The sequence below is a fragment of the Anopheles stephensi genome, chromosome 3, assembly GCF_013141755.1.
Source record: "Anopheles stephensi strain Indian chromosome 3, UCI_ANSTEP_V1.0, whole genome shotgun sequence".
Taxonomy (NCBI): Eukaryota; Metazoa; Arthropoda; class Insecta; order Diptera; family Culicidae; genus Anopheles; species Anopheles stephensi.
In genome coordinates, this window is record NC_050203.1 from 84,906,180 (window position 1) to 84,919,719 (window position 13,540).

The following is a 13,540-nucleotide window of genomic DNA, read 5'->3' on the forward strand; positions in this document are numbered from 1 at the left end:
ATTTCTATACGAATGTTAAGTTTAATGTCGGCTCTTCGTTTTGTCTCACCGTTTTCAAACAATAATTGCTGTTGTAGCTGCTGCCGCCGCCATCATGCAACTACTGACTACGGTATGGTTAGTGTCTAATGTTGTAGTCCCTTTTCGAGGCAAACAACACAACTTTCTACTAGCAGAACAAAGCTTCTCTCGGTGTACACTGGGTAAATTACTATATATTACGTACATGCTTCACAGACTGCGCTGAAGACGAAGACTGAAGACGGGCTGCAACAGCAGTTTTCATAATGGAAATTCACTCAACTCAATCGAAATGTGAAAGGGGGATGATTTTTGGGTGGAAGATTTTGTCCAAAGTTCCAGTCAATACTTTTTGTTTGCATTTACTACCTTTATCCTTATCGCCAAACGGCTGATGAAACTGGCTTCTAAAAGCACTACTTTTCCCGCTCGCAAACACAAGTAATTCTATTTGGCGCGTAGCAGAGCCACTCACAAACCACAACAACGATCGCTTATTGCTCGTGTGTTTGTGTGTTTTGCCCCGTGCAAACTGGAGTTGCTACGTTTATGTATATAGAGCTTAAGTGTTAAGTGTACCTTTCTTGGTTGTTTGTTCTGTTCTTCCGTCCGTCTGTACGCGAGAACATTCGTATGTATGTACACAGTTGTGGGATGAGAGTGCGGTCCGCGCCCATTGCGCTCCTCATCGTGTTGCAGTCGAACCAGGACCGTGGAACGCTTTCACGACGAAAAAGCCGACAATCGTTGCCGCTGCTAGGCCGAGACCAGCCTTCCACCAGAGCAGCGGATCGCTCGACATAAGCCCGAATTGCTTCAGATGGCTGCAAAACAAGAGAGTGATGCAATGAGACAGGTGTTAGGGTTTAGTATAGTCTTATTGCCGGAATCTTAATCCGGAACAAAACCGAAGGAGGCAATAGTACATGCAGAATGTGGAGTTAGTCAGGCGGTTAACGGTTAGTCCACTCCTCAAATTATTTTACAAACTTAGTAAACGAGGCTATTTTTCTCTTTTTTTAAACGCTTTTTTTACTTTTAACTGATGATAAAATAGCCAAGACTTGGGTCTCTTGGTTCAGAAGATTCAGACGAAAAAGTAACTTTGACTTCGAGGACCCTTGAAGGACAAGGCATTTCTTGGACAACTGATTTCCTTAGATGAAGCAATTTTTTGGAAAATATGGCCATTTGTACTGCGAGAACTGCTAGTCAGACACTCAGTTTATAAGAGCCAACATTTAGGCTCTGCACAAGGCAGTTTCCCTCATAGTGATTATCCAGTTGCGTTGGTATCAATAAGTCTAGTAAACCTGAAATGGCAGGCATGGTCTAAGAGGTCGTTCGGCCAAGACAAAGAGGAAAAAGAGCCAATGTTTGGTTATGCATGTCAGAAGAGGTATCCCCAAACAGTGTACTGGGGCTGGGGGCCGGTGAAGACCAACGTCAAGTGTCCAAAAAAAAACACTTACTTGTCTAGGCTTTGGATGATCTTCTTCGTCTTCTTAATTGGCACACTACAACCTCGAGAGGTTTCGGCCTGCCATATTTCTGGCTTTCTGTGACTTGATCTTACCCGTAGATAGTCAAAGTCAGTCCAGTCCTACGATTGGGTAGGCGAAGGCGGCGGTCTGGATGGGATTTGACCACCGGGTCCTGCCGTGTGAAGACCGGCTCTACTATCGCTTCGGCCACCGGACGGCCCACCAGCTTTGGACGATCAGGGACTATTTAAACAGTCGTCTTCATAGTGATGTTACGACCAAGACGTGTCCTCTACCGCTTGAAGTATCAGGACTTCCCAACACATACTGCAATTGCTATGACTTAAACCAAAAACTTCCAACATATTACTGTAAGCTAGTCCTAATGCCTAATGCTAATGCTAATTCCGTCCACCAGATTTGGCTGGTTCGATGAAGAATGTAGACTATAATGCAGCAGCGGCATAGAACGCGGGCATGCGCAGAGGAATAACTCACGGCTCAGGAGAGAGGAGAAAAGAGTGCACCGCACCAAACTAACAACTTTGGGAAGAGCAGCGGGTGCGGGAACTTCAAGAAATCAGAGTGCGTTACGGACCAGGAAGAAAGTTTTACCAGGACATAGCAGGTCGCCGAAATAAATTTAGACCTTAAGGGGAGCTGCTGTCTGAATAAGGATGGGGATCTGGTCAGTTACCAGCCAGAGGTCCTCTCGCAATGGGCTCTCAGTACTTTGTTGAACAAACGAACGAACAGCTAGAGGCTCCACTAGCAGATGATATCATACTACTGCCACCTAGCATTGATGAAACACAAATGGCCATCCGTCGGCTCAAGAACAACAAGGCACCAGGCACCGACGGGATAGTAGCCGAACTGATCAAAAACGGTGGTGCAGCACTCGAACAGGAAATTCATCAAATTATTACTGAGGTATGGGATAGCGAATCGATGCCTTGTGATTGGAATCTTGGCATCATCTATCCCATATACAAGAAGGGAGATAGGCTAGAGTGCAGCAACTACAGGGGTATTACGGTGTTGAATACCGCCTGCAAGATCTTCTCCCTAATATTACAAGATCGACTTGTCCCATTCGTCGAAGAGATAGTTGGCAACTATCAGAGAGGATTCCGAAATGGAAAATCAACCACCGACCAGATCTTCACGATGCGGTAAATCTTGGCTGAAGATGGCGGAGCAACAGCTCCACTCCTACCATCTCTTCATTGATTTCAAAGCCGCCTATGACAGCATAGCCAGGGTAAAAGTGTACTACGCAACGAGCTCTTTTGGAATCCCGGCCAAGCTTACCAGGCTTGTACGAATTACAATGGCCAACATCACATGCCAGGTGAAGGTGGATGGAAAACTCTCAGGGCCCTTTGCTACCACCAAGGGCCTGCGCCAGGGAGATGGGCTCGCCTGTCTCCTTTTAAACCTGGCGCTAGAGAGAGCCATCCGCGAGTCGGAGGTGGAAACTTCGGGGACCATCTTCTATAAGTCAATCCAGAGTTCTGGCATACGCTGATGACATAGACATCATTGGTTTGAGGCTCTCCTATGTAGCAGAAGCTTACCATAGGGTCGAGCGTGCGGCACAGAACCTCGGGTTGAAGATTAACGAGGGGAAAACCAAAATCATGGCTGGCACCACCAGCAGCCCTGCTAACAAACACTGATTTACGCACGGGGTGATGTACAGATAGGTGACCGCACCTTCGAAGTCGTCCAAAACTTCACCTATCTGGGGTCAAAAGTCAGCCAACCGACAACAGCATTGATGTTGAGTTACGCGCACGGGTGCTGGCTGGAAACATCTCCACTCTAAATACCTGTCGCGACGGACGAAGCGGGGACTGTTCCGAACATTTATAGTCCCAGCACTCACATACGGCACTGAGACATGGACTCTGTCTATAACTGATGAAGCCCTCTTCGAGCCGCGTTCGAGAGGAAGATGCTCAGAAGGATTTTTGGCCCCGAATGTGTGTGGAAGGACAATGGATACCATCGTGCAGCGAATTAGACTCGCCGAGCTTCGGTGGGCTGGTCATGTCATGAGAATGACACCGGAAGACCCAGCCCGTAAAGCCCTTTTAGGCCGTCCACACGGACAGAGCGAGGCGTGGAAGGCCCAAATTGAGATGGAGCGATGGCGTTGGGGCGTCCGCCAGAACGGCCGGGATAATGGATTGGCAGACGACGGCGGTTGTAACGTCTGATAAGTAAGTAAGCTAGTCCTAATGCTTTATCCAACCACTACTGTACTACTGTGAGTGAGTGAGTTAAGTTTTAAAGCGTGTTACGGTTAGTAGTAAAACTAAAACGAAAAGTTGTTAAACTCTGCTACTAGATTCTACACATAATTGTTAGCAAAATCATAATCTAATTGTTACTGTTATTACATATACACATGAGCAACAGCTTTGTACAGCAAAAAAAAAGAAGAAAAACGACCAAACTTACGTTGTTTCCCACAGTTGTACCAATCTATGCTTATAAAACAGTATCCACGCTGCTTGAAATCGACTGAGTTACGGTAGCATTACATTTACACAGTGTAGTGGATAAGAGGAAAGGGAAGATAAAAGAGGAAATTAATTAAATTTAGAAGGTTTTTTCCTATTTATAGTGGATCAAAAAAAGGGTTCGTGTTCATGTGGAGAGGTTTAAAGATTGAATTGGAATTTACGCATCCAAGTTCACCTGTTAGTAGTTTGGGCTCTACTAGAATATGTTCACTGCTTGTCCAGGATTTGAAAACATCCCGGCAAAGAAAGGGAATTGTTTTTGGTGTGTGTGTGTGTGTCGACACGGTGGGGTTTCTCATCATCCCTCCCCCGGAACGGAGGCCAACGGATACTCACGGAAAAGCCGCCATCGTTGCCAGCTTGGTGTAGATGTCTTTCTTGTTGTGCTTCACGCTAAAGAACTGGGGCTGCAGCAGTTTGTACTTGTGGCAAAAGTCGGGCGGCTGCAGCAGATAGTCCTGCCGGACCTCCTCCAGGTCCGCCTTGGTGCCGACGATCAGCACCGGAATCTTGCTCTCCGCAAAGTACTTGATGTATATCCGGGCGATGTACTCGAACGATTTCGGGTTGCCGACGTCGTACACCAGACACGCAACGTCACAGTTCACCTCGCTCGGCTGCAGCGGATCCAGCACGAGCCGCGCATCGACGTCCCGCAGCACCAGATACTTCTCCTGCCCGTACACCTGCACCGTGTTGATCGCGTACCGATTGCTGTGGCGAATGTCCCGCTCGGTAAGCCGCTTCATGTCCTGCGCTAGGAACGCACGGCAGAAGGTCGTTTTGGCCGCTTCCTTCGCACCGATCACGTGGCACATGTACACGGTGCGACTGTTTTGCTTTTTCGCCAGATCGATCCGCCGTTCGCGCGTGACGTGAATCGCCGCCAGCTGTGATTCGTTCTCGTGCACGTTAAAACCCAGATAGGCAAGGTATTCGAGCGTTTTGTTCACATCGACCAGCGTCATAAGGCTCCAGCGACAAAGCCAGCCGTGCAGCGTGGGCCACCCGTTCTCGTTCGTCGGTATCGTGCGCTTGATGTCGGTGGAGAACGGTGGGCTGGGGCAGGCGCTGAACAGCTTCTGGAACTCGACCGGTGACAGTGCGCCGTCACCGTCGCGATCGCTACGCTCGAACAGCGACACCAGAAACTGTTGGCCACGGTGCGACAGTTCGGTGCTGCTGCCCGGAGGGATCTTTACCGGCGGGTGTAAGTATTCGTCGCTCATCGTTAGGCTTTCGTTGTACCCGAACCGGCGCAGTACGGCCCAGGTCGTTTCGTTCCGGCCGCGTTGTATGAACAGACAGTGCAGGAAGAGAAAGCCGCTGAGCGTGACCGAATCGTCCCGGATGCCGTCCGGTGTGTTCTTCATGAGCACCGCCTTCACCTCGTCCAGCACCTGCGGCTGGAGCGGTGCATTGAAGCAGCGGCGCTGGAAGTGATTTAGCTCGTAGTCATTCAGCAGCCCATCGCCGTCGATGTCGCACACTTTGAAGATACGTACGAGTGCCTTTTTACAAGCTTCGGTTAGCTGCGGGGAGGCATTGAAGGAAGCGAAAAGTTAACAAAAATCCCCTTTTCTATGAAGACGGTCACTCACATCTTGCTCTTCCATTATGTACAGCGGTGCGGTTGGATGCAGAACTGCCTTCTGCGCGTAGTAAAACATCTCGGAAATGTTGTGCAGCGTTTTGGCGGAACATTCCACACAACTCTCGACTTCCGGGTAATCTTCCATGATTGTTAGGACGTGCTAGAAAGGGGTGAAACAAAAAAACGCATTTATTAATCCCGTCGAATAAACTGTGGAGGCAAATCGCTTACATCGATAGTAGAATAATCGACCAGGTCGATCTTGTTGCCTACGAGCACCACCGGCTTCCGCTCCATCTCGGAACACTTTTGCACCATCGGTAGCCATCGTTCGGTGATGCCATCCAGCGTTTCCTCACTGTCCACCGAGTAAACGATGCAGACGACGTGTGCCTTGCGAATTTCTTCTGCGAGTGCTTCATCCGTTTGTTCGGCCGCTAAAATTGGTTCACCGGCAGCGATGATTAAGCGCCATTCCACCCGGGGCATACACACACACACACGCACGCTCGCGATTTACCACTTACCAGAATAGTCGACTATGTTGGTGGGAACCTGTTCGGGCGTCACATCCGCCGGTATGGTGATTTCTTCCGCCTTCAGCGGTACATCCTCCGGGAACTCTTCGCTAACGAGGGAAAGGATGAGGGACGTCTTGCCGACACCCTGATCGCCTACCAGCAGTATCCGGACGTGCCGCTTGTGGGACACCATCCAGGCAACCATCGTTCGCTACTGCGGCCGCGTGTGTTTTGCTTAATTATTACTCCTTCCTCACGCCCGTTTTTGGCAACATTGACCGGAACCGGAAGCGTTGCGGCAGTTCCTTGAATGTATCCTGCTGCCAATTTCGTCACCTGCGTCGCGCGTGGTACACACACACACGCACACACAACCTTCCTCACTACACGCGCGCACTAACGCAATCTTGCACAATCGATTAGCGAATAATAAAAATAAAAAAATCACAGTTTGGGGTGACTCCTCTGTACGTGTGCTACCTTGAGGGTTGTTTGGCAGATGTGGGTTCCGTTGCGTTTACCTCTAGCAGAGTGCACACAGCAAAAGCATGCGTTGCTTTGCGCCCGAAATACAGTTACTTTTCCCACCGACGGACCGAAAAAAAAGAAAACCCCTAGCTAGGGGGGATGATGGTGATGACGATCTCGGAACGCAACGCCTGCTACTCTGACTGGTGTGCTGTTTGCACCGGTTTATGCTATAACCCTTTTCTTCGATCGAATTATGTATGCACCACACCACTGGCCCGTGCAAACTGCTGCTGGTGGTGCAGAAATTATCACCCACGAAAAACAAGAGGAAAAGTAATAAAACTAAGGCCACACTGCTGCGCTGCTGCACATCATCCCCGGTCGGCCCGGTCTATTTGTAACTGGTGCGGTAAAGCGTGCCGTGGGAGACGGCAACGACCGTGCAGGCTGGGTCTATGCTTGCTATGCTGGGAACTCCCCCGCCAAGTATTTTCCACGCTATGCTTTGGTTGTTATGTTCTTGTGGTGACTTCTGTTGTTGCTGCTGCTGCTGCTGTTGTTGTTGTTGTTCTTCATTACGAAATCACTACACCACCGAGTATGCCCTCGTGGGGATGGCGTTGGCGTTCAGTTTTTCCGAACTTTTCCGGGAAAATAAGTTCACCAGAGCCAGCGCCGGCTTGCCGATGACCACTGGGACGGCTTTTTATCGCTAAACACCGTTTATTTGATAGCGTAACGAGCTCGAGACCCTTATTTCATTTCCATTTTACGTGCACATTCTCCACACCATCTCTCACACACTTTGTTTATAATCTGCTGTCAAAGTCGGTGTGTGCGTTGGTGTGCGTGCGTGCCGTTTATATTGACGGAGCGACAACTTACTGGCAAATTTGAAGGTGGGATTTGAACCGGGTGAGCATATTTCGCATTGAATTTGTTGGATAGATTTTTTCTAGAACTTAAAAAACGTGGAGATTAAGTTGCATAGCTGTTAAATAGTTACATTATTGAAAACAGTGGAATAATTGGAAAGACCTGTGCCACGTATTGATAAAAAACTTAGTCTTCTTGGGCAAAATTTGTTGGTGGGCGAGACACTTTGGACGAGCTGCCAGCCATTGGTCTACGTTAATCAGACAAGGCATCTCTGACGAGGTTCGTTGGACAAGCCCATAGTGGACTTAGAGCTCAAACAGAGGTACCCTAGGCCGAGACAACTTACGCTAGAATTCTTGGACGAGATCCTATACTCGAGAGACGAGATCCTCTCTTGAACGAGGCTCCATACTCTAGAGATGTGGTCCTCATGAACAAGGCCCCTTATACGAGACTCATTGGACGAGGCCCCTAGACCAGATATTTTAACCGACGACACTTATTGGACTAGGCCCCGACAACCGAGTCCCCTTGTGCTCCTTGGCTTTTTAGACAAGATGTCATAGACGAAGGAGCAGCGCTAAGTGATCGTGATCTGATCTGGTTATCTGATGCGAATACCCCAGGAAAATGAAGGAGGAATACAGCGTTAAAACGTATGTGCTGTAATCGGGTTAGCGAGCCAATTACCTACTGTACTTACCTCAACAATCCTTTTTTATATTTTTCTTTCCATTGCGCTGTTCTTCTGCGTGCTTTCGTGTTGAATCTTCTAAGGACACAGTCATTTAACCCGCGCTATGTTGTTGTCTCGAGGCAAAAGCATTAAAACTCCCCGCCAAATTCCGACCTACATGCATCCTCCAAACATTCATGGCCGAATGTTGTGTAGCGTTAATTGCCCCGTGTATTGGGCATTTTTATTATTTTTCCTCCTCCCTCTATGCTTGCAATACCAGATCGTTCCTCCTTTGCCTCACACAATTTATTACTGACCTACGCCAACACGTCCCCACGGTATCGATGTTTGACCAAACGCTCGTTCTTTCTCCCTAAAGGATGGAAGCGTTGCATTTTCCCCATCTCAAATCCCATTCGTTTGCACTTCCACTCTCTTACGGTTGTTTCGACAGGGTTGGAAAAATTTTATCCGCCCGTCCGCGGTTTGTTTCGCTCTTTGTCCTCTCTCTTTATAGCACTTCGAAAAGCAAGCTGACGTATCGGTTTTTAAAGTACAATTTAAATGTCTATAGTTTTGAATAGAATTGATTACAGTTGCGTGGCGCGTGTCGTTCCGCACGGTGAGTTACCACACCGTGCGAGGAGGAGTAGATAGTAATATGGTTACGATCCCAGTTTTATCATCATTACACTACTGCCGATTTCGCTTCTCATCCTCGTCACACGTTTCATTTAGTAGTTTTTTTTTTGTTGTAGTATCACGCATTGGTAGAGTTTTATTTAATTGTCCCTCGGTAGCAACGAACGTACCGTAGTGCAATCAAATCATTTTAGTCTAGCATATCAGGACACACTCAGCAGCAGCTTCCGAGGGGCTCACGACAATATGCTTACGCGGGATCAAACGTCTAGGGTGTGCAACTCTCGCCTCCATATACCTCCCACCTTAAGATTAGATGATCCTAAAGGTACAGTGTGTGTGTGTGTCATCGATCACGATCGCACTCCGAGCAGAGTACTCTTGTTCCGTCTTCGTTTTAATTTAAGTATTACGGCGGAGATTTTAAATCCCCACTTCCCCGTTCTACACCTGTGTACATAGAGCTTACAGCCTAATTCCTATTTTCTAACCCCACTTACCAATGTGTGTGTTCCACTTAGTCCACTGAAAGCGATAGCCTTTTGTATGTTCGCGCATATACTTAGAAGCGGTTAACCTCACATTTTCTTCGCACATTGAAGCCTACCCGCTGATGGTGTGCTACAGGGCGTTTTAAATGGTAAGCAGAAGTAAAAAAATCAACACGCAATGGTTGTTGTTGGAAGCATCGTCAAGAGATCAGAAACGTTCGCAAGGGATGAACTCATACTGCACACCATCAGCATCGATTCGGCTCTAAACCTGGTGTGGCGTGGTGGTATAAAGGATCAAAACTCACACCCAGGACCCAGGCTCGGGGTCTAGTTTGGCGGTCCAGCTCTCTAGGGCAAACAAGCGGTAGAAGTAATTATGGTAAATGCGCTCACTACTGCTGGTCAAGGTAACGCATGCTCCTGGGAAATGAATCATACTTCACACGGATTTCGGATAACGGCTTTCAACTAGTTGAGCCTGCGGCGAGCTTTCTATCCCTCCGACGACATTGCGCGTGTTTTTAAAATTTATGTATACGCCTGACATTCCTCTATTTTTTAACCTGCCATTCCATATGTATGTACATCCATTATCCTTTCCCGGACGCCATTTTTAAAAAAGGGTCGGAATAGTACAAAAAGGAGCGAACATTGCTTCGCCATTTTCTTTCTATGCCTCTCGTACAGCAGGTTCTAGCAGTATGGTTCTACGCGCGATCTACATGAAGTTAGCATTAAATGGTTTAGTACAAATAGAGTTTATCACATCGTGTCCAATCGTTCCTCCAGCGTTCAGTTCGTTTCAGCCCTGGGAGAGCCCCACGTAGGAGGCTCTGCGTGGAACCCCACATGCTTTGCTTCTTCTTACTTTCTTAGCACACTAAACACACGCACACACACGCACACCACTTCCTCGATACATTTCTACTTTAGCACGTGTTCAATGACAACCTCCTCCCTCTCCCCACATTCATGCCGTGTTTGTCTCTGTACACTTACTACAACGCACACACACACACACTCACATTTGCACTCGCATACATACACCATGTCTCGTACCATCCACGTCAGGACGGGTGAAAGGATGTCCTGGCTGACTGTGTTGTGGCGTAGACAGGTGTTTCTTTCCAGGTCACGCAACAAGTGGCCACAGGTTTAAAACAAAGCACTGAGTTGGAGATCTCATCTCGTCCCAGAAGTCCTGGTGTCATTTTCGTGACATGACCATCCTCCATCGGATCCAGATCATTCGTCAGTTTGATGGACAGTGACGCTCATAATGGGACTGACTGTGGATGTGTATAGTCCCGCCAAACATTTCGCAGCGTTTTAAACAAGTGGACATTTGCTTTATGACCTGGGAAACACTGCATACATTCCTACATCAGCTACATCAGCTGTTTGCTACCCTTCGTAGCAGCTACGCTGGATTGTTTGTTTCAAAACTTGGCGCACAATTAGGTAGCATTCGTACGCCAAAAGCAGAATTAGTTTTTAAATGCGATTTTTTCACAACTTAAACCCTGGTCCGATCGTGATTTCCATGCTTGCGATACAAATACTCCCGGTGAGGAGTTCCAGCCGGGGTGGGGGGGCCTACAAAACGGACCAATTTTCTGTTCCGCTGCCGGGGACTCTATGGTTAGTTGAAGAGATTAAGTTAAATACTTGCGTTTTCTCCTACTTCCTCTACATTGATTCGGTTGCTCGGGGGTTCGGGATGGTTGTCTGCTTCGATACTGCGTGTGTATTATTTTTTTCGTCTGCTTTGTTTTGAGGTGGAGTTGGAGCCTTACAGGTTTATTATCGTACCAACGTACGGCCCAAACGGTACGCAGCAGCACATATCTACAAACGATAGCTTACGATTGTGGTTTATAAATTTAGCCAGCCAGCCAGTTTGTGTTTCAATTTTCATACTGCGCTGTTGCTGTTCTTGTGTAGGATAGAATACGGGGCTTTTGATCCGGGATTTTCGCTTTGCGGTTTAGAACCATCTTTTTCGGGTCACCGTTTGCGGTTTCGTTTTGCTTTCTTTCTAATTCTTATCATCCGTGCAGAAGAAAATGCTAGAAAATACAAACAAAGTAACAAAAAAACGGAAAAGATATACTAAAGAAGAAACGTTCACCACACTGCCGCTGGTGCTTGGTGGAGAGAAAATAAGAAAATAGTGCCCTTTTTAGTGGTAGGCCCACGAGCAACTTTTGCGGTCTCTCTGCCTTGCCTAACCGGCCTGACTAACTTTGTGACTTAAGTTACCCATCGCAGGTAATAGGCAAGTGCGTGTCCTGCGTGTCCTAGCTTTGAACCCAACCCGCGGACATTGTACACAGTGCAGAGTCGTTACAAGATAGCGCAAGAATGTGTGTTTGTACTACACTCGAAATCGGATCGAACTGCTTAATCATTATACTCATTATCGGTAGCCTCATACGGTACGGACATTTCACTAGAAGGTTGAGTTGGTTCGGCATCATCTGGGACGCTGCCACCGGTGGAAGTAGAGTTGGTTGAAATCGGGTTCGCCGCGGCAGGATCCACCGCACTCTCGTCCGTCCCCACCGGACGCCCACCGTACTGCTGCTGTTGATGATGATATGCTGCTGCTGGAGAACCATTTCCGGATGGATTGTTTTCGAGCAACTCCTCCCGGTGGTCGTTCGGCGCAACGGTTGGCGGTGTGTAATCCGCCCGGCTAAAGCGACGTAGCTCCACCATACGTTCCAGCGCTTCCAGCTCTTCGTCGTTTTCCCGCGCCTCTTCGGCGTCGTCGAGATGACCGGAGAACAGGGCCCCGTCCATCATGCTGTTTACGCTGATGCCGGACGTTTCCATGATGGCCGGCATCGTCGAGAGGATGGAGGAGGATTCGGTGTCCGCTACCTTCCAGCCACGCTCCAAACCTATCCAAACACGTTTTTTCCAACGTTCGCGGAATTCGCATGCAAGAGAAAAATGTAGAAGAAAAAGGAACGAATTAGTATTTACTATAGAGATTGTTTTTTTCTTCCGTAATCACGGTCAGATGTACTTATTAAAAACATATTCTTATATCTAACGGGAACTATTCGTAAGGCTTCTTCGTCTTGGGATTGTGGGCATTGTTTCCCAAGATTCCAAAGACCTCTGATGTTGAAAAAATGTAAACTAAAACTTAAGATAAACCATAAGAAAACTACTATCTACTCTTAAAAACACACACACACACACACATAAAAAAGGTTGTAGATTGCTGCAGAATCACTGAAAAAAGATATAATTATATACCCAGATGTATAAGATAAGGAAAAATAAAAAGGGAAACAACAACACACGAAAGACGACAAGTAAAGTTGAAGAAAGTGTAGGCTAGTAGACAAAACAAAAACACACACAGTAAAAGAAGACGAAAAAGAAAGAGAAGAAGGGAACACAAGGACTTCAAAAATTAGAACAATGAACGAACAACACGAGAGGCGAACATAATCAACAGAATGAAACAAAAAACCGACCCAAACAAACAAATCACGGCGCGAAAACAAGAGAAAAAAGGACAAAAACCAAAACACGAACGAACAAAACGAACGGCGGAAGGAGATAAGAGTGGTGGGATAATAAAATAAGTGTTTGCAAAAGAATACATATAAACATAGTCATATTCTTGTATTTCCATAATATCTTCCGGGCTCTGGTTGGTTGGGGCAATTGCTCGCCCGCCCGGCCCGCCCGCTCGCACGCATTGCCTTGTCGTGTGTGTGTGTCTGTCGCGCGGACAGAGAGCTATTTTGGACGTTTATCTTAATCCTGTGGCTTTTGTGTGGCCTTCCTTCCCCCTGTCATGTTCCATTTTTTCAACGTACTGATCGTCCTCATCATCTACTACATCATCATCGTCAATTGGTAAGGTTTCGTGTAGTTTTGTTTTATTTTCGAATTTATAATGTTTAACACACACTCTTTTATTTACGGGTTTACCAGGTGTCCTGTTTTTCCTCTTCATCTCTGTCCCTCTCTGCTATTTAGCCACTATATGTGTCTGCGTGTTGCCGTTACATTAAGGTTCGCATTCGCTTACATTAAAACTCGCTCACTCTGCCGTTCACCCGCGGCCTCGATCCGATAAATGTTCTACTATAATGATCGTTTTTTTTGGGTGCCTTGTGCACATTTATTAGCTATTGTTTCGAATGTTCGTTACTTGCGCCACACTGAGTACAACACGCATAAAATGTTATGCTT

The 13,540-nt window shown here is 47.2% G+C and overlaps 2 protein-coding genes across 8 annotated transcripts in view; both read right to left on the reverse strand.

Annotated features, from left to right (window-relative positions):
- Position 1: 1 nt before the first annotated feature.
- Positions 2-7,444, reverse strand: LOC118513852 (mitochondrial Rho GTPase). Of its 2 annotated transcripts, XM_036060143.1 has the most exons (6): positions 6,161-7,443; positions 5,865-6,070; positions 5,641-5,793; positions 4,376-5,571; positions 3,975-4,037; positions 2-845 (listed from the first exon to the last, which is right to left on the reverse strand). In XM_036060143.1, the coding sequence occupies exons 1-6, from the start codon at positions 6,357-6,359 to the stop codon at positions 707-709; spliced, it is 1,956 nt and encodes a 651-aa protein (XP_035916036.1). In that variant the 5' UTR covers positions 6,360-7,443; the 3' UTR covers positions 2-706. The 2 variants fall into 2 exon arrangements, with proteins under 2 accessions (XP_035916036.1, XP_035916037.1); XM_036060144.1 differs by lacking the exon at positions 3,975-4,037 and having other exon boundaries at positions 6,161-7,444.
- A 903-nt stretch (positions 7,445-8,347) lies between these two features.
- The window catches only part of LOC118513851 (nuclear receptor-binding protein), a 52,105-nt gene continuing 46,912 nt past the window's right edge, over positions 8,348-13,540 (reverse strand). For all 6 annotated transcript variants that reach the window (XM_036060141.1, XM_036060136.1, XM_036060139.1 and 3 more), the window contains exon 12: positions 8,348-12,225. In XM_036060141.1, coding sequence (XP_035916034.1) covers positions 11,723-12,225 — 503 coding nt within the window. In that variant the 3' untranslated portion in view covers positions 8,348-11,722. The remainder of the gene's footprint in view (positions 12,226-13,540) is intronic.